Raw genomic sequence first — 19,704 nt, 5'->3', positions numbered from 1 at the left:
TGCCCAGGCTGGCCTCAAATTCCTGGGCTCAAGTGATCCTCCTGCCTCAGCTTCTCTAACAGCTAGGACTACAGGCATGTGCCACCGTGCCTGACAGGTTAGTGGCTTTTAAAATCCTAATACTTTCATTATGTGGCTGTGGTAACGTTTCAAAGTTTGATTAACACCAGTTACATTCAACCATTCAATAAATTAGGAAAAATAAATCGATGATTTGAGTCATTTTCCTTACCAGACAACTATCATAACACAAAGCTTTAATTATTTTTATTTTTATTTTTTTGTGATGGAGTTTTGCTCTTGTTGCTCAGGCTGGAGTGCAATGGTGTGATCTCAGGTCACTGCAACCTCCACCTTCTGGGTTCAAGCGATTCTCCTGCCTCAGCCTCCCAAATGGCTGGAATTTCAGGAGTGCGCCACCATGGCTGGCTAATTTTGTATTTTTAGGGGAGATGGGGTTTTTCCATGTTGGTCACGCTGGTCTCGAACTCCCAACCTCAGGTGATCCGCCCTCCTTGACCTCCCAAAATGCTGAGATTACAGGCATGAGCCTCCTCACCCAGCCCAAACAAAGCTTTAATATTTAAGGATTCCCCTGCAAATTCATGAAGACTGAAAACAGATAGAGAGCAAATTAAGCTGGTGTTAATTTTACCAATTTCATTTTTCTTTTTTGCAGTACGACAACCTCTACAGAATAAAAAAAGTAAAAAACTAACCCGTTTAGAATACGCAGTTTGATAAAATGAACAGCTTCCTCAAATAATACATTTAAAACTGAGAACACAGAATGTGTTTACCTGTCTTAACTTCTCTGTATCTCCTTGAGACATATTTACAGTATTCTGTGTATCAGTTACTCCTGAAGTTGGCACAGGTCCAGGAAGTTGGGAGATACCAGAGAACTGCTGGCCTTGGGAGTGCATTGGAGAGTTTGAAGATGCACAGAAGCTCCCCTCTGATCCAGGCCTTGGCTGATCAGCAACATCATGGGCAGCTTGACTTGTTCCAAAAGAGTCAGACTGAGATCTTGGAGTCACTGGAGGCTGATCATAGGGATCCCGGGCAGCAGATGGGGAAACACGGCTAAAAGTATCTGAAAGAGTAGGTCCAGGGGGCCTAGGTGTCTGGGAACATATATCAGGTGGCCTTACCAAAGGGCCAGGTAAAGCTGGTCCTCGGTTTTGTGCTGCTTGCAGAAACGGATCCTGATTTGGCATGAGGACTGGTCTTGTCATTGAGGACCTAGTAAAACCCTCTGAAATCCTTGGCCTTGGTGTTGCTGGTGGCTGAGTGTAAGGGACAGAAATCCCAGGTCTTGGTGTTCCAGGAGCATGAGCATATGGATCAGAATGCCTCTGATTAGTTACAGATGTAACAAACAAGTCAGTTTGTGTAGATGGTCTTGGGGTTGGAGGCTGCTGACTATATGGCTCAATAGTGGTAGGCCGGGGAGTTCCAGGAGGTTGAGAGTAAGGGTCTGTATTGGACCTAGCTGATCCTGAAGATTGGGAGTAAGCATCTACAACAGGTCGTGGAGTTCCTGGGGGCTGGGAATATGGGTCCTGAGATGTTGGCCTTGATACGGTTCCAGGCTGGGAAAAAGTCCTTGAAGGATGGGCAAAAGATTCATTCATTGCTGTATGTGGGGTCAGGGGAGGCTGGCTATATGGATCATTTGACTGATTATGAGAAAAATTATCTATAGGTCTTGGTGTCAAAGTGGGCCTTTCATAAGGGTCAATAGACAATCTCCTTGATGCCTGTGACACCGATCCATAAGGATCCTGGGCAGATGGAGGAGGCTGCATTGGAGTCTTAAAAGGTCCAGGACCACTATCAAGAGGTGCAGGTGTCAACAAGGGTCGTGCATATGGGTCAGGTATCCGTTGTCTTTGAAACACATCTGCCCTGGGAGACGGTTTAGTAAAGTGATCAGTGGTCCCAGCTGCTACAGGGCCTTTTGCAGTTTGTTCTGAAACTACAGGAGACCGGGCTAGGCCCAAGGATTTGGAAAATTGATCTGTCATCACAGGCCTAGGTGTGTCTGGAGGTTTTGCATAGGGGTCATTATTTGTCGTGGAGGAAGTACATATATCTCTGACTGGTGATGGCCTATTTGCTGTTGTCTCATTCATTTGAATGGGCCTAGATACTGATGATAAAGGTGTACAATTTTCCACTGGTGCGGCAGAATTTCTTCTGGAAAAACTATGGCCCACAGGAGGTGGTCTAGGAGTCCCAACCATTTTTGCATAAGGATCCACTGGAGATGGTGGTCGAGAGTTAGAGGACCCAGGTGAAAACACTTGTGGTGAAGGTGGCTGAGAAGTCTGAGCCTGAGAAAGACTCTCCTGAATGGGAATCCGAGATGGGGCTGGAGGAGGAGGTGGAGCTTGTGGTTTTACAAACACATCATCTGAAGACGTAGATGTAGGGGTACTGGGTGGCTGCTTTACAAACAGTTCTTTATGGAATGACTGTGCAGGAGACATACTTCCATTGCCAGGCTGAGGTGTCAATGGACTCTGTATCCCACTACTTGGTGTATCTGAACCAGACTGCACCAGAAGATGTTGAGAACCAAACTGCTGCTGTTGTTGCTGTTGCTGCTCATTTTTCACCTGTTCAAGTTTCTGTGTGGCTTCAATTTTAGCTTGTTGCTTACTTTTCTGACGCATTTGCTATGAAAATATAAAAGAAAAAGCAATCATATGGTTAAGAAAGAAAACTACCATCATGGGGGGAAAAAGCAACAGAAAGTTAATTTGTCAGCAGCTACCAGATTGCTCCCATATTAGATTATGAATTCCTGAAGAAGAGAAATTATTCATCACATTATGTTCCATTTGTGCCTAGGGCAGTATATTGTTTATAGTATTTCAATAAACTTCCCAAATCAATTTAAATATATTTTACTGAAAAAGAAACAAGTCTATCCTAAATCAAATTTTCATGATCTGAAAACTATATTCTAAAATAATAATGCAAAGACCTCCCTTCTCAAAAAAAAAAAAAAAAAAAAAAAAAGCAACTTCAAAAAGTAGATTAATCCAAAAATTCCGTACCTGTCTAAATTTCCATTCCTGTTCGTGTTCTGATTCTCTTTGCTTTAATGGATCTTTAAAAAGCTCCGAATCAACCCGAGAGCTGGGATCGATGCTATCTTGCTGTTGCTGCCGTTTCATGGAATCATTTGACATCTGTACTTTATTAATCCGTAAAGCAGCTCTGTTATCTCTGGCTTTTTGCTTTGACAAAAGGAGAAAAAAATTCCCCAGATTATGTTAAATGTTTTAAGAAACAACATGAAACTACCATGAACTTCTCAAATAAAAGAAAAAAAGTCAGGTAAAATAGTTGAAATACGGTCCTTCAGAATTTACAGCACCTCTCCTCCCAAAAAGGATCTAGACACTAACTCGTCTTCTCTCTTTATAGTGCACAGTACCTATCAGTTGAGGATACAGTTCTCTCTATGTATTTGAATTAAGCTTAAAGATCTCAGGGGTGATTTAATATTTTCCTCCTAGTTTTCTTAACGCATCCTTAGAAATAATGTCTCCTTCAATTTAGAAAAAAAAGAGGCTGGGCATGGTGGTTTGTGCTCGTAATCCCAGCACTTTGGGAGGCCAAAGTGGGTATATCACCTGAAGTCAGGTGTTCAAGACCAGCGTGACCAACATGGTGAAACCTTATCTCTACAAAACATACAAATTAGCTGGGCATGGTGGCACATGCCTGTATTCCCAGGTACTCAGGAGGCTGAGGCAGGAGAATTGCTTGAACCCGGGAGGTAGAGGTTCCACTGAGCTGAGACTGCGCCATTGCACTCCAGCCCGGGCAAAAACAGTGAAGAGAAAAAAGGAAAAATATCCAACCAGTCTTAAAAAAAAAAAACTGGATATTCGAAAATTATCATTAAAGAAATCATTTTAAAAATTCTGTCATTACCTAATTAAAGTCAAGGTAAAACAAAACACAACATATCAACACATCTATATATATGTGACAGAGCACATACACACATACACTTTCTAGCCAAGATAATCACTGTAACTGAAAATATGTACACTGGGGAACAAGCTGGAAAAAATATATATATTTTCCAACAATAATACGGATTTAATAGCTTTAAAATGAAAGCAAGGATTTGGTTCCAGCTGACAATCCTAATTCAGCTCTTTGGGAGAAAATAATTTACCATATGAACTGTGAATCTTATACAATTACCTAATAGTTCATGGCAAAGATCATGTTTCAAATGCTCTTTAAAGATGTCTAAATATTTCTCTTTCAAGATGCACAAAGATTCTCTATGAAACCTAACAAGAAAAGAGGTGATCATGGAAGACACTGAGGCATGCCATCCAGTCTCCAAATTGAGTATAGCTGTCCCTCTATCTACAGGGTATTGGTTCCAGGACTCCCTACAGATACTTGAGATCTACAGCTACTCAAGTCCCCTACATAAAATGTCATAGTATTTGCATATAACCTACCATATCCTCCTGTATACTTTTTCCTTTTTTGACACAGCAGGGTCTTGCTCTGTCACCTAAGCTGGAATGCAGTAGCACAATTCTGGCTCACTGAGGCCTCAACCTCTCAAGTCTCTCAAGGAGCCGAGACTACAGCAAGCATGTGCTATCATATCCAGCTAATTTTTTTCATTTTCTGTCGAGATGAGGTCTTCGCTATGCTGCCCAGGCTGGTCCTGAACTTCTAAGCTCAAGCCAGCTGCCCACCTTGGCCTCTCACAGTGCTGGGATTACAGGTGTGGGCCACAGTGCCTGGCCCTTCCTGTATACTTTGTCATCTTTAGATTACTTGTAATACCTAACACAATATAAATGCTGTGTAAATCATTGTTATACTACATTGTCTGAAAAACTGTGACAAGGAAAAGAGTCTGTACAAGTTCAGTATAGATGTTTTTCTTTTTTTTTTTTTTGAGACGGAGTTTCGCTCTTGTTACCCAGGCTGGAGTGCAATGGCGTGATCTCGGCTCACCGCAACCTCCGCCTCCTGGGTTCAGGCAATTCTCCTGCCTCAGCCTCCTGAGTAGCTGGGATTATAGGCACGCGCCACCATGCCCAGCTAATTTTTTTTTTATTTTTAGTAGAGACGGGGTTTCACCATGTTGACCAGGTGGGTCTCGATCTCTCGACCTTGTGATCCACCCGCCTCGGCCTCCCAAAGTGCTGGGATTACAGGCTTGAGCCACCGCGCCCGGCCCAGTATAGATGTTTTTCTAAAATATTTCTGATCTATGGTTGGTTGAATCCACAGACAGAGAACTGATGGATACAGATGACCACCTGTACCCTCTGCTGAAGAGATAAAACAATTTTAAAGTGAAATGAATTAATCCTGCCCCCAAAAACAGCTGATTTTCAATTTTCAACATTCCAGTTCTGTTCACTTGCTTATAAAAATGTCACATCTCTAATAAGATATAATGAGTTAGAAAATCACTGTAAAAATAAAGTTGCTTGTTGTACAGGTGCTAACAAGCATTTTCTGAAATGGAATTTTTTTTTTAATTAACCTAAGATAATACAAATAAGGTTCAAGTACTGTATTTAAATATTTAAAAGATAAGAATTTCTTAAAATACCACATATGGTGCTCTTTCCTGTGAGCTTGCTTTTCTCCACAATTTGGCAATTTGCTTCACTCTAGTAGTCCAATCTGCAACAAAAGAACAGAGTACAATACCTTCTCAGAGCCATGCTAATGATATGCTGCAGTAAAAACGGTTGATGAACTGCTGACAGTTAATCTTATTCAGGCCATATTCTCATGAGGCAATAGACCTATATTAAGTTCTTTGCGAAGAACAAAGATCCTGGCACACTGGAGGGCAAACAAATGTTTTCTAAATGAAGTGTTGCCTTATTCACAACCTAGCTTGTAAAGTTGGGAAGTTTTTAGATTCAAGGGACAAAGTAGCAAAAAGGTAAGCCAAGAATAACAAATTCCCTCAACCATGTGATACCACCAGAACCAAAGTACAAGTTTTGTGAAATATCTACACTAAACAGAATTCTATCAGTTTGATCTAACAGAAGTAAACATAGTCATAAATAAGCATCACACCAGCATTTGTATACAACAAACACAAGGAAAAGTACTGAGTTCAAACCATTTCTATGAAATTCAGTGTCATGATGATAAACAAAATGAAGAAGCTTGAGTAAGAGCAACAGTTAAAGACAAATACAGAAATTATTTATTCCACATTACAAAAAGAAAGGACGCTTCCAAAAAGTCAATGAAAATGAAAAATCAATTAACAGACCAACAGCTTTAACACAGTATTTCATAAGGTTCTTGAATCACAAAGTAAAATTATTAAAGAAAATTCCTTTTTAAAAAGCTACAGCTCTGCTGTAAGAACAATTTGTGCTGACACAAAATGACAGCATACCAACATGTATTCATAAACAGCAAATGTAAGCACAGACTTGAAGAATGGGACACTGCCTTCACAGTGTCCCTGCATCAAACCATTGATTTCTGTTATTAGATAACAAAGCATTTCATTTATTACAATACATAATGAATAAAGTACCATGAAGACACCAATCCAAAAAGGTACCTAAAAACCAGGGTCATCCAAATGAAAAGTCACTTCCAGGTACCCCTCTAGCAATTTAAGAGCTTCTGTATTTATAGATAGCTGGGAAACTACTGCAAAACTGAGCCTGAGCAACTTTTTCAATCCTGGTTTGTCTGATACCATAAATTCAAAATAATAAAACTGCATTGCTTGCATATATTCAATAATTGACATTTCATTAATCTAAATATCTCATTCACTGGTTAATCAGAATTTTCATGAACTGTACTATTATTGTATAATCTGCTTTTTTCAAGAGGCAGCAGTAACAGCTAGACAGTCAAGGAAGGTGAAAGGGTAAGAAGGGGAGGCAATAATGAATTCATTTCATATAACATTAGAATTCACTGATTTGGCCTAACAGTATTTTTGATTAAGTGATAGTTTGAGTCATAACATTTTTTTAAAGAATTACATAACACTGATGTCTGCATATTAATAAGCACTGTTGGGAGTTAAAAAAACTGACCATTTCATTAACTGAAACTAACTTTTGGGAAATGAGAATGGGTACAGGGTCTAGGACAAAGTAAAATGTAAGATGTTTCTAGATATCCAGGGAATCTTCATGTTGTGGGTCATCACAGCAGATGAAAATTAGTTAAGCTACCTCTCTATTGCAGTTAAAAAAAAAAGTTATTGCACATGTGACAATGTTTGTAAAACAGGGAGCAATATATTCATGACGTACCAGGGAACTCTTCCTTTAAGTTGGGGAAATTAATGTTGGTGTAAAGAACTGGTGCAACTGTTGCCATTTCACCCAGAGCCTCCTCTTTCTCCCACTTAAGTGTGCTTCTCTGGGCATTGGACATTGTGTCATTTTCTCCTTCCACAGTGGGAGCTGATGATGTCCAGGAGTTGTTAGGATCACTTGCCATTGGATTAAAGGCTGAATTTTTGTCCCTGGCAAAAAATAAGTATCTTCACTTTATAAACATAAAACAACTTTCCAATATATGTTCAAGTATAGCTTTCATTAAAATCTACCATAAAATAGCCAGAAGTAACATATTTATACCAAAAGCCACAATAAATGCAACATCCAATAATATCATAAACAATAATTTAATCAGACTAATTTACATATAAATAAAAAAGAAATGACTGCAATTTAAGTTTCCAAAGGAAATAAGGCTTTTAAGTACCTGGCATCAGGATAAGGGGATTGTGCAATTGCAGAGAAAGTTCCCAGTCCACTTCCAGGTGGCAAAGAGTTATGTGGGAGATGAGGACTAGGTCCAATGAGGCCATTCATGAGTGGCATCCGTGAAAAAACATCTTAAGAGAAAAAAATAATCCAGTTTGCAAAATATTCACAAATAACAAGGAGCTGAAGTAAAGTTGACCCTTGAACAACATGACAACATGGTTTTTAATTGCATGGGTCCACATAAACACAGACATTTTTTCAACTGAATGCAAATTCAGAAAAGAAAAAAAAAAGAAAAAAGAAAACACAGTAAAACCTGTGCACGGGACCAACTTTTCTTGTACGTTAAGTTCCATAGGGCCAACATTTGACTTGAGTATTCTCAGATTTTGGTTATAGATGGAGGTCCTAGAACCAGTCACCCAAGTATAGATGAGATGCTTATGCTTCTAAATAAAAACCTTTAATGCAATTTAAAAGTAGTATTTTTTTCAATATTATATTGTATAATACTTAAAGAGTGACTTTTGGCTATAAGATTTTGAAATATGATCTCTACAGCTGTGATTATTTCATTATTGTGTACTAGAAATAGCAAGTGTTCTGCAGTCCAAAAGCTTAGGGTTTGAATCTCAATTTTACCTGTTAGAAGTAGAATCTATCTCTATTTCCGTAAACCACAGGTATTCTGTTATTTGTGTTAATTAAGATAGTATATGCACAGCTCTAAGCATAGTGCTTGATATGGAACAACTATTCGACACATATTAACTCTTAAGAAAAAAAAGAAAAACCACAGCAAATGCTAGTTTTATTATAAACGGATGTTTCTCATATTTGACTCCTGTTCCTCTTAACACCACCAACTACTTTTTGATAGTTTCACTTTGTCACCCAGGCTGGAATGCAGTGGCACGATCTCAGTTCACTGCAACCTTTGCCTCCGAGGTTCAAGCAATTCTCCTGCCTCAGCCTCCTGAATAGGTGGGATCACAGGCACCTGCCACCATACGCAGCTAATTTTTCTATTTTTAGTAGAGGTGAGGTTTCAACAGGTTGGCCAGGCTGACCTCAAACTGCTGCTCGAGTGATCCACCCACCACAGCCTCCCAAAGTGCTGGGATTACAGGTGTGAGCCACTGGGTCTGGCCCTACCTATGATTCTTAAATCAATACTTTCTCTAAATTAGTTTTGAATAAGCAACATATCATCTATCACTATCAATCAGATGATTATTGCTAAAAATATATACACTCTGGTTTTGACCTAATTTTTATAACTTATGGTTCAGCCCCCAAATGCATTTAAATTTTCATTCGCATTTCATTCAAACATCAAATACCTTATCGTTTTCTTTCTAAATAGGAAATCTTGTCTTCTTTCTAAACAGCACATCATAAGACTACCTTATGTTTCTTTACAACACTCCTTCAAGCATGTACTCCAATCCTTATAGTGAAAGACTACTTGTCTTTCCTTTCTTTTCCGAGGGGATGGGGGTGGGGGGTGGCGGCTTTCTGGCAAAAATTGGAAAGCCTGATAGACAAATTCTAAAACAGCTATAACGCTGAAAGTCTACTTGTCTAAACTATTTGGAAATAAGCCAACTGTCCATACTGGAGCAGTTTCCAGAAAAAAGAACAACAACAAAACTTTGTGTACTTTCAAAAAGTCCTCCCAATTAACACTTAGAGCCATACTATTACAGGAGATCCATATCACCAATTAATTACAGAAATGGCAATTCAGAGTTGGCTAATACTTGGTATAACTGAAGAATTCCTAACCTGATCACCTGATTTTTTACCTAATGTTATACCATTAGATTAAAAACAAAAAGGTCTCAAACACAGGCATTTTACAATACATAGTGATCTTTCACCTAAACCACATCATTTGAATATTGTAACACTAGAGCGTACATAGCTCCAGTGTGTACATGTAGATACTGGTGCTGATCACCGGCAAGTTTGAAAGATTTTGTTTGAAAGAATTCCAGAAACTCTCTGACTTCCACAAATGGCTTATCCTACTAAATGCTGCAGCTGGGTCCATGGAATCAGGTTTTCACGATGACAAATGTCTCAGGACACTTTACTTCAAGGATTAAAGGCCAAGATTTCTGCTTTTTTCAAAATAGAATGCTACATCTATTTTCAACTTAAGTGAAAAGCAGCTTCCATTAAGGCAAGGGTTCCCAACTCCGCAGCCAGACTGGTACCAGTCCATAGCCTCTCAGGAACCAGGCCTCACAGCAGGTGAACAGCAGGCAAATGAGCATTACCACCTGAGCTCCACCTCCTGTCAGACCAGCAGCAGCATTAAGTTCTCACAGGAGCATGAACGCTATTGTGAACTGCAGGTGCGAGGGATCCAGGTTGCATGTTCCTTATGAGAATCTAATGCCTGATGATCTGTGGTGAAACAATTCCATCCCAAACCATGCCCAACCCACCAACCTGGTTTTGTGAAAAAATTGTCTTCCTTGAAACTGGTCCCTGGTGCCAAAAAGGCTGGGGACGGCTGCATTAAGGCATGTGAAATATTAATAAACATCATCAAATGTCTTTCATGTTTTAGCAGAAACAAGAGTTTATTGGCAAGGAGAATGTGATCCATACTGTAGCTATGTATCAGTGTCATCTACTGTAATTATAATAATACTATGTTGCAGCTTTTCCTAATAATATTATTAGCTATTATTTGTTAAGTACTTTATAATATGCTAAGCACTGTCTTAAAAGCTTTACAGTTTCATGAAAATCCACTGCAATAGGTTATTATGTTCAGCCCCGTTTAAGCAAAGAGTACCCAGAGAAATTAAATAATTTGTTCAAGGACAAACAAGTAAAAGCAAAGTATTTCTCCTTATTTTATTCAAGAGGTGGTCTTTTTTTTTTTTCAAGTCTACCATATCTACCCAAACTAGTCGTATTAGTTTATCAAAGTTCAAAAGTTCCTTTACAACTTTTACATAAAGGGATTTCAAGTTACTCTATTTCAGTCTTGAAAATTCTATTCTCTACTTTCTGAACTTTATTATCATCAGATAATAAAGCATATTACATAACATATTACACTTATATTATTATGTAATATTAGCTTACATATAAAAGCTTGATATAGTAAGCAGTGAGTTATGCTTCAGGCACTAACTGTGCCTGGGGTCTGCACAGTTCTCCTTCCTTGGTGCCCACTGTGGGGTGTTACCCACAGCCTCCCCTTTCTCATCAATTCTATTGAAGTTATTCCACTGAAAATTACCAACAATCTTCTCACAGTCCAACGAAACGATGTTTTTGAAGTATTCATCTTACTTAACTGTACAACCTGTCTCTCACAATCGTTCATTTCCAAGATCCTATACCTCTCACTCAATGTCTCAAATCTCTCACTACTTTTTTTACTTTCACTTAACCTTTAAAAAGAAGGTATGAAACATGTAATTATACACCTAATATAAATCAGATGAGTTAGGCATATACTTAATTACATTTAATTAAAAAGCATTCCTCAAGATTCTATACTCAACTGGCAGTATATTCTCTTAACAAATCTCATCATTCCCACAACTGCAATTAGCACAATTACAAAGGTAATTCCTACATTTTCATCCATCTCCTTGACTAACTGCAACTGCCTCTAAGTCAGAATAGTGTGTATGTTCCATCTCTACCTATCTAAAAGAGGTCTAAAACTAAATGCATTATACCTCCACTACCTTCTATCAGCACCCACACTAAGTCTTTCTTTGTTCCATGTTTCATGATTACCCTCTGGGTCACTGGTTTATATATAGTCTAATTCACTCTTTCTCCCTTTCCTCATACCTTATATCAATTCAGTGGCACAATCCTACTTGTTCTAATGTCACTGTTTCTAGTATCTACTCCTTCCTTTCAATCAGCACTTTAATATCTTTACACAGAACTTACTTTTTAACTTAGTCTCAGCCACAATAACCTCATTAATACAACTCTTACTGTCCCAAATTTATTTCCAATATTGACACCAGCGCTACCTTAACAAAACATCTCAGTGATCAAATCACACCACTGGTGTGAGGTTTGCAATGGCTCTTAGAAGCCTAGAGGGAAAAGGTCAGCTGCCTCTGCCTATTTCTCATATCCCTTTATGACCAGTACCAATGGCAACTTCCAATTTTGCTTCCTTAAACAATGCCCACTTCCTCTGTTCTGGAAAATGTTAAAAAGTTACCATTCTTGAATACCTATATGTCACCCTATATGTAATTTGATCACACATTGTCCTTACATTGGAACTTCTATTATTTCAAACAAGAACAATGAAATCTTAATGATTCATACACTGTACTTGAATTATACTTTACTATAATATACATTAGTTGTATACCTGAATATCTACAGTAATAGGATGAAAAACTCCTAAGCATAGACAGCCTTATTTACCTTGTATTACACATTAACACTTTACGAAAAAAGAAAAAGAAGTCATCCTCTCAAGACCTTTTAAAAATGAGACTGCACAATGAAGCGATTTTCGTAACGATTTTAAGATCTTTTTATAAGGAAATACAAGTTTGAGTTTTAAAATACACACTTTCAGTTCAGAAAACATAAAGACAGGTCATTTTTATATGTTGAGAAGAGAAATACTGAATAGTTCTTAATCGTTAAAAAAGCATATGGGAACAATTAAGGCAAGAAGTAGTTATGATGAATATTTTACCCAAATGTAAATCACGTTTGGTCTAGCAAAAATCAAGGTAAATATATGTTTAGAGGCAAAACTGGTAAAAACTCAAATATTTCCATTATGTGCACTATGGTATTTTTCATGTATATACAAGGTTGTTAGTGAAGGTTACAAATTATTCACACACTTTGGTACTTATATAAGAAAAGGATAAGATATCTTGTTACTCAATTCAGGATATAGTCATGAGGCAGTAACAAGAGGATATAGAGAAATGTTCCTATGCTCAAATCATCAAAAATATATGCTGACCTGGCACAGTGGTCCATGACTGTAATCCCAGCACTTGGGGAGGCTGCGGTGGGAGGATCATATGAACCCAGGAGTTCTAGACTGGCCTGCACAACAAAGTGAGACCCCATCTTTGCCAAAAATCAAAAAATTAGCCAGGTGTGGTGATGTGTGCCTGTGGTCACAGCTACTAGGAAGGCTAAGGACAGGAGGGACCGCTTGAGCCCAGAAGGTCACAGCTACAGTGAGTTGTGTTCACACCACTGCACATCAGTCTGGGTGACAGAGCAAAACCTTGTCTCAAAACAAAAATACATATAGATATAGTTATATACACACCACCATGCAACTTCATAAACTCCTTCCTATAGGAGATTCCCATACCTGTACTAATCTTCCTATCTACTCATATAGCTCTTCAATTCTAGGCTATCAAACTTAAGCTCTACAGAAAGGGGGAGAAACTGGCAGGCACCTAGTTGTAAGTAGGCAGAAGAAACATGAACAAAATAGGCAAACGTCCACAAAATTTCTTTTTTTTTTAAAGACAGGGTTTCACCATGTTGGTCAGACTGGTCTTGAACTCCCGATCTCAGGTGATCCGCCTGCCTTGGCCTCCAAAGTGCTTGGATTACAGGCGTGAGCCACCACGCCTGGCCTTTTTTTTTTTTCCTCCCCACCGCCCCTCCACCAAAATTTTCTAAGAGTCTACAGGGATAGAAAGGTCACTGATTTCCTATGAAAGTACGTACTGAACACATACTCTGTGGAAGGGCATATAAACAAGACAGGATGACCCTTGCCTTTACAGAGCTCACAATGTAAAGGGAAGACCTTAATTACCCGACCAGGTCTATTTGTGCCATATGCTACAAATGCAAACATGAACACAAGGATGGGGTGGTGACCAGCTAACCTCTGAGAGGTGACAGTGAAACCAAGACCAGATTAATGCATACAGGCAGCCAGGTAAGCAGAGACAGTTCCCCACACAGAGAAGTGCCTATGTGGAAAACGACTGGAGTGGAATGAGCAGGGAATGGGACTTGCGGGGGGGAAGAGGGCAGGCACTGGTATATCCCCTCCACTGCCAATGGATGGACAAAAGAATTCTGGTCATAGGATGATTACAGAGTGACAGAGAATTTCAGGGAGACGTGACTGAAGTTACTACTTTTCTATCATCACAAAAGGGTTTTTTTCCCTATAAGTTTATATATGGCTACTAAAGACAAAACTTCTTTGCATATGTATCTGTACCCACATATATACACACGTGTAGATATAACATAGAACCATAAACTCATAACATACCCTGATTGTGTATTGGCAACAGCTGTGTTGGTGGGGGAGGCTGTGGTAATGGAGCTGGCTGAGTGTTTGCCGGACTAAGTACAGCTGTAAATAAGTCTTCAACATCCTTTCCACCAAGCTCTATGAAATAAAACAATAGTAGTATTAAGATTAAAAGACTATTAGGGTCACAGAATGGGGAATGTCATTTTCATAAAACAGAAAATCAAAACGCACTTACCTGGAATTTTATATAATTTTCCAAGAATTGCTCCTATAATAAATTAAAAACATAGAAACATTAACAGCAAGGAATTCAATATATTGATACAAAATAGCATTTAATTGACATAAATAATTGGAAGTTAAATTATAACCATGCAAAAATCTTTAAAAATCATATTTACTCAGGTTTTTTAGAAAGCCTAGATGTAGGGCAAATATTTTACCATCTGTGACCATTTTGTCTAGTTCGGGACTGAGGATCCCATCTAGCTGTTCTTCACTTAATGGTCGTGAACTCTGATTGACATTTGGCTGAGGCAAAGAGGAAGGATCATCGGTGACAGGACCAATATCTAAAAGAGTAAAGAAAATAAATTAAAAGGTATATTCAAAATACTCACACAAAAATGTATAGCACTGGCCAGGCGTGGTGGCTCATGCCTGTAATCCAAGCACTTTGGAGGCCAAGGGAGGCAGATCACCTGAGGTCGGGAGTTCAAGACCAGCCTGACCAACATGGTGAAACCCTGTCTCAAAAAAAAGAAAAAGAAAAATGTATAGCACTATTAACCTTTATTTAATATACAACAATATGATTAAACAGACAAAAAAGTCTAATTCTCAATCAGAATTCTCGTATCAATTTGGAGAGTTGCTCAGTAAAAACTAGGCACAATATACTTGTAAACTTAAGTGCAACATATAGTTCTATTTTAAGAAAAGTCAAAACATTTCCTGAAGAACAAAAGAATACGTCTGATTTTAATTTGCCAATTGCTGCAAAAAAAATTTTTTTCATTAAGAAAGGAGTTTATGAGAAATTGATACACAAATAATTGCTTTAATTTGGAAAATAGTGGTATCAAATGTACAGTTCAATTATTATGCACAGTATTGAAAAAGGAATAAGTTTCATATTATGAAAAGCCCTAAAATTCTCAGTGTTTAATATTATCTTTTGTAAATAACTTCAATTATAGGCAATATTTTAAAAATATTCTGTAGGCACATTCTGATTATGTGCATTACGTTTATAAAATCCTAACATGCTATAGCTCACATCTGTATTTTAAGCAATAGTCACATGTAAAAGTGCTTTATCATCTACTTTTTTCATGCTTTCTCAATATTATTACTATTAAAAAGTAAACACTTAGTCTGCTCTTATTTGATCATATATTAGGAACTAGCTCTATAACATACATTTAGATATTACATATTAACAGAAAAAAAATTATTCATTAAAGAAAAACTACTGAGAAAATCACTCAAAGTACAGAACAGCTAAACTATGCTTTAGCCACACACAAAAAGGAAAATGCAAAGTACGGATTAGTGACAAATTAGCACTACTGATAAATAGCATGCACCTACAGGTTGTTTCAGCTGAAATTACTATAAAAAAGGAAGACTACTTCTAGTCAGCCATCATCCATTACTCAGTTTCTTACCAAATGGAAAAGGTGAGTTCTCAACCTGGAAAGTGCATAAATCAAGACCTATAAGACCCAAACCAAATAAAATGGATGATTACCACGGGAGCGGGAAGTGAGGGAAAATGCAAACAAAAGAAGAGACAAGACACAGCGAGACTTTAAGGCAACTTGCCTTAAATTTGATGCAATTAGAAAGACAACAGAAATTAACTAACTTGCTATATCCCCTCCTAAAGCAGGAAAACTGAGGTAGATCAAATAAAATGCTGAGTTCTTTGACAAAGACAAAAACAAAAACAAAGTTACTGGGAAACAGATAAAAAGCTAAACTTGTTCCACACACATACGCCTCTTACTCATATCAGAAACCAGAAAAAGGGTAAACAGTATTCATACATACCTGAATGATCAACTGATTTTGCTAGATCATCTGAAATTATTCCAAGAATGTCATCATCTGTGTTTAAAACTTCAGAAATATCAGCTAATGGGTCATCAGCAGGACCTATATATAGTTAAATGCATTTTTTTAAATGTCGGTATTTTCCCCGATATGAAGCCATTTGCTAAAAACCTAGAGTACATCAGATAATGAGACAAGTGCTAGAACAGAAACCTGAGACTCTTAATTTTACAGTAAGACTTTTTCATAGCAAAGGAAATAACATTTAGAATTACTAAAATTTATTAAAAATTCAGACTATTTGTCTTGTGATTAATGTATACTGAGGCAAAATTTAAAGACCTGTAGGCAACAAAAGTGAAAGAGAATAAATGCTTTAAGAAGCAAAGCAAAAAAAAAAAAAAAAAAAATCACTAAGAAAGTTACATTTCTAAAAGTGACATCGAGAAATTAAAACAGTAGGAAAAGTTAAAATATGAAAAACAAACCCATCACTCTTTAGAAATTCCTTGTGAAACACAGGCCAGGTACCATCTAGTTAGTTACTTCCAGCTTTGCTGTTCACACTGATTACTCATTCACTCATTTATTTTAAAAAGTATTTCAGTACCCACAGAACTGTCCATGGATCATGTATCAGGCATTGCCCAGTCAGCAATGACTGAGACAAAGCGCATGCCCTCAGAGGGCTTACTTTCTCGGAGGGAGTTAAGACAGTAAATAAATGAAATCACTGTAAGTGCTATTTAAAGAAAAACCAAGGAAAAATGATTAAAAATAAGCTGCAGGGATGTTGCATTAGACAGGGTCGTCTGTGAAGACCTTTAAGAGATGACTGGGTATAAAACTAAATGAGGGAGTAAGTTATATGCACAAAGATGGAGATAACTCTCCAAACTAAGGCAAAACAGACATAAAGCCCCTGGGGCAAGCCAGGTTTGCCAAGAGAGGCCAGAGTGGTGACAGTAAGAAAAACTGTGGAAGGGATAAAAAAGAGGCAGCTGGGGCAAGATTATGTAAGGTTTTAGAGATCATGGTGAAGACTGGGTTTTATTCTGAAGTATAATGAGAAGTTGTTGGAAGGCTGAAAGATAGATGACTAATATTTTAAAGGGAACACACTGGCTGCTACATTTAGAACAGATGTGGGGTGGGAACTGGGGAAGTGCTGGCAAGATTAGAAAAGGGCACTGGTGCAGTCTGAGAGGTGAGGTGATGACAGCTCTATGGTGGTGGGGAAAGGTGAGACAAGTGGCTGGCTTTGGGACATATTTTGAAGGCAGAGACAAACACGTAAATGAATAAAATGGAATGAAAAGTCAAGGAGGAGTCTAGGGGGTCTGGGACTTAACCAAGAAACCATTGGAACTCTTGTTTAGGCTAGCTTTAATAATTATATTAGTCATTCAGTAAAGAGAAAACTGACATTTTTAATCCATCTCAAGTCTATTTTTACTTAAAAGGGGGAGGAGGGTATAAATGTAATACTGCAGATCAAATATGTCTATGAAACAGTCTTGGTCCCATTATAAGGTTTTCAAAATATAATTCATATGTAACAAATCATATTAAGTTTTGTGTATCCAAATATCCAGAATTTAGAGAAATTATTTCAATAATGTACTTTTCTAGACAGTACTGCAGTTGAAAGAAAAAAAATCTGGATAATTTTTTTAGGGGTCACATAGCAGTTTTTTGTTTTAAAGGTTTTTGTTTTAGGGATCATACAGCAGCTTTTTGTTTTACAAACTGTAACTAATTTTTTAAAGACTGTTTTAAAAGTTTGCCCCTACATAAAGGATATCTGAATAAATCATTTAAATTGATGTAATAGGCTATAATGAATGACATGTTAAAAAAAGGCTTTAGTCATTAATTTTCCATTATAAAGGGAAAAGAGTGGTTCAACTGCAAAGAACAATTAATCTAGGTTTTGAAATAGGTACATTTTTCTAGTCGTCCAAGTTTTGGCTGTATCGTAAAACTGTTCTCTCTTCAGTAGTTTTGTGGAAAAATTAAAGAAAAAATTAAAGTAATTTTTATCAATATCTTTCCTATAATATGTCCTCTGTCCAATTTCAATCCTTCTCCTTTTAAACTCAAGTGTAAAGAGCTTCTATTTAAGTCTTCCAGTAGCTGGTTATGATATTTATAAGATATACTTTATTGCGGCAGGGTGTGGTGGCTCACATCTGTAATCCCAGCACTTTGGGAGGCGGAGGCGGGCGGATCACGAGGGCAGGAGTTCAACATCAGCCTTGCTAATATGATGAAACCCCAACTCTACTAAAAATAGAAGAATTAGCGGGGCGTGGTGGTATGCATCTGTAATCATAGCTACTCAGGAGGCTGAGGCTGGAGAATCGCTTGAACCCAGGGTGCAGAGTTTGCAGTGAGCCAAGATTTCGTCCCTGCACTCCAGCCTGGGCAACAGAGCAAGACTCTGCCTCAGGAAAAAAAAAAAAAAAAAAAAAAGTCATACTTTACCACAAAATAACCTTTGAAGGACCCACAGGTCTTTCATTATACATTATTTTAACAACATATTGACAAGGACAAGAGCAGGTCAATACTTAAAAAAACAATTAAAGTAGAAGTTAAAAAATATCTAAGATTGAACAAACAGGAAGCATGACCTTACTATCAACAGTGAGGCAGACTGGACATGCGTATGTGTACAAAAAGGGGATAAGATTGCTTCTAATTATTTCAAAAAGTCAAAATCAAAAATAAATGTCAATATTTCAATCCAGGATGATGCCAAGTTAATGAAGGAAGAATTACTTAACATCAAAAGTCATTTTTTTAGTGGAAGATTGCCTTAAAATTGTTTTTCAGAATGAGTTTATAAAATTAACTGAGTAACAAATGCAATCAATGATAAAAAGGAAGCATATCAAAAGGACAGTAATTTACAATTGACAGTACCATAAAAATGCTAGAAGTGGGAGAAACACTGATCACAACACTTATATACCCAATGAGTTAAATTCCTACAGCCTTGCTGACATTGCTATTACTCTATAAACATATCAAGTTTGCATGCCTTTCTCTGACGCACTGCATTTAGGATAATGATTCTCAACCAGGGGCGATTTTGTCCATCAAAAGGTATTTGGAAGTATCTGGAGATATTTTTTATTGACATGAGGCCAAAGATGCTGTTAACTATCCTTCAATATACCAGAAAGTCTCCTTCCCACAACAAAGAATTATTGGCTCAAACTGTCAGTAGTAAGAAATCATAACCTAGGGCAATACAGCAACACACTTGTGCCAGGAAGTTCCTAACTACCCCTATATCCATTTTGGTTTCTCTGTTTTGAATTTAAGCTGTATGATTAACAAAAATCTAACTTGGATTTTTAGTTAAAAAATCATAGTTGGCCAAATTGTAACCCCTCACATTGTTCTCAGCAAAGTGTAAACCAAACATTTTCCTTCACGACTCTTGATTTTGGTACTGGTTACACAGATGAATTAATTTGCTACATCTTATAGATCTGTCCACTTAAAATAGTTCCACTTACTGACTGTAAGTTATACTTCAATACAGTTGATTTTTAAAATGTATATGAAGCCAAAGAAAAACACTGCAAA

General features: G+C 37.5%; 1 protein-coding gene and 1 non-coding gene across 21 annotated transcripts in view; both read right to left on the bottom strand.

Annotated features, from left to right (window-relative positions):
- KMT2C (lysine methyltransferase 2C) overlaps positions 1 to 19,704 on the bottom strand; it is a 310,436-nt gene that overhangs the window by 49,022 nt on the left and 241,710 nt on the right. For 17 of the 20 annotated variants that reach the window (XM_074378876.1, XM_074378875.1, XM_074378881.1 and 14 more), the window contains 10 exons: positions 16,102 to 16,206; positions 15,717 to 15,764; positions 14,490 to 14,618; positions 14,282 to 14,314; positions 14,062 to 14,181; positions 7,774 to 7,906; positions 7,317 to 7,531; positions 5,621 to 5,694; positions 3,069 to 3,251; positions 801 to 2,684 (listed from right to left, as the gene is read on the bottom strand). In XM_074378876.1, the coding sequence (XP_074234977.1) occupies positions 801 to 2,684; positions 3,069 to 3,251; positions 5,621 to 5,694; positions 7,317 to 7,531; positions 7,774 to 7,906; positions 14,062 to 14,181; positions 14,282 to 14,314; positions 14,490 to 14,618; positions 15,717 to 15,764; positions 16,102 to 16,206 (2,924 nt within the window). The remainder of the gene's footprint in view (positions 1 to 800; positions 2,685 to 3,068; positions 3,252 to 5,620; positions 5,695 to 7,316; positions 7,532 to 7,773; positions 7,907 to 14,061; positions 14,182 to 14,281; positions 14,315 to 14,489; positions 14,619 to 15,716; positions 15,765 to 16,101; positions 16,207 to 19,704) is intronic. The other 3 variants (XM_074378884.1, XM_074378894.1, XM_039472608.2) reach the window with 1 other exon arrangement.
- On the bottom strand, positions 9,288 to 9,349 carry LOC120365480 (U7 small nuclear RNA). Its single transcript, XR_005580410.1, has one exon. It is a non-coding gene; the product is annotated as a U7 small nuclear RNA (small nuclear RNA).

The sequence above is a fragment of the Saimiri boliviensis genome, chromosome 10, assembly GCF_048565385.1.
Source record: "Saimiri boliviensis isolate mSaiBol1 chromosome 10, mSaiBol1.pri, whole genome shotgun sequence".
In the NCBI taxonomy this organism is placed as follows: Eukaryota; Metazoa; Chordata; class Mammalia; order Primates; family Cebidae; genus Saimiri; species Saimiri boliviensis.
This window is presented reverse-complemented; position numbering and strand designations above follow the sequence as displayed.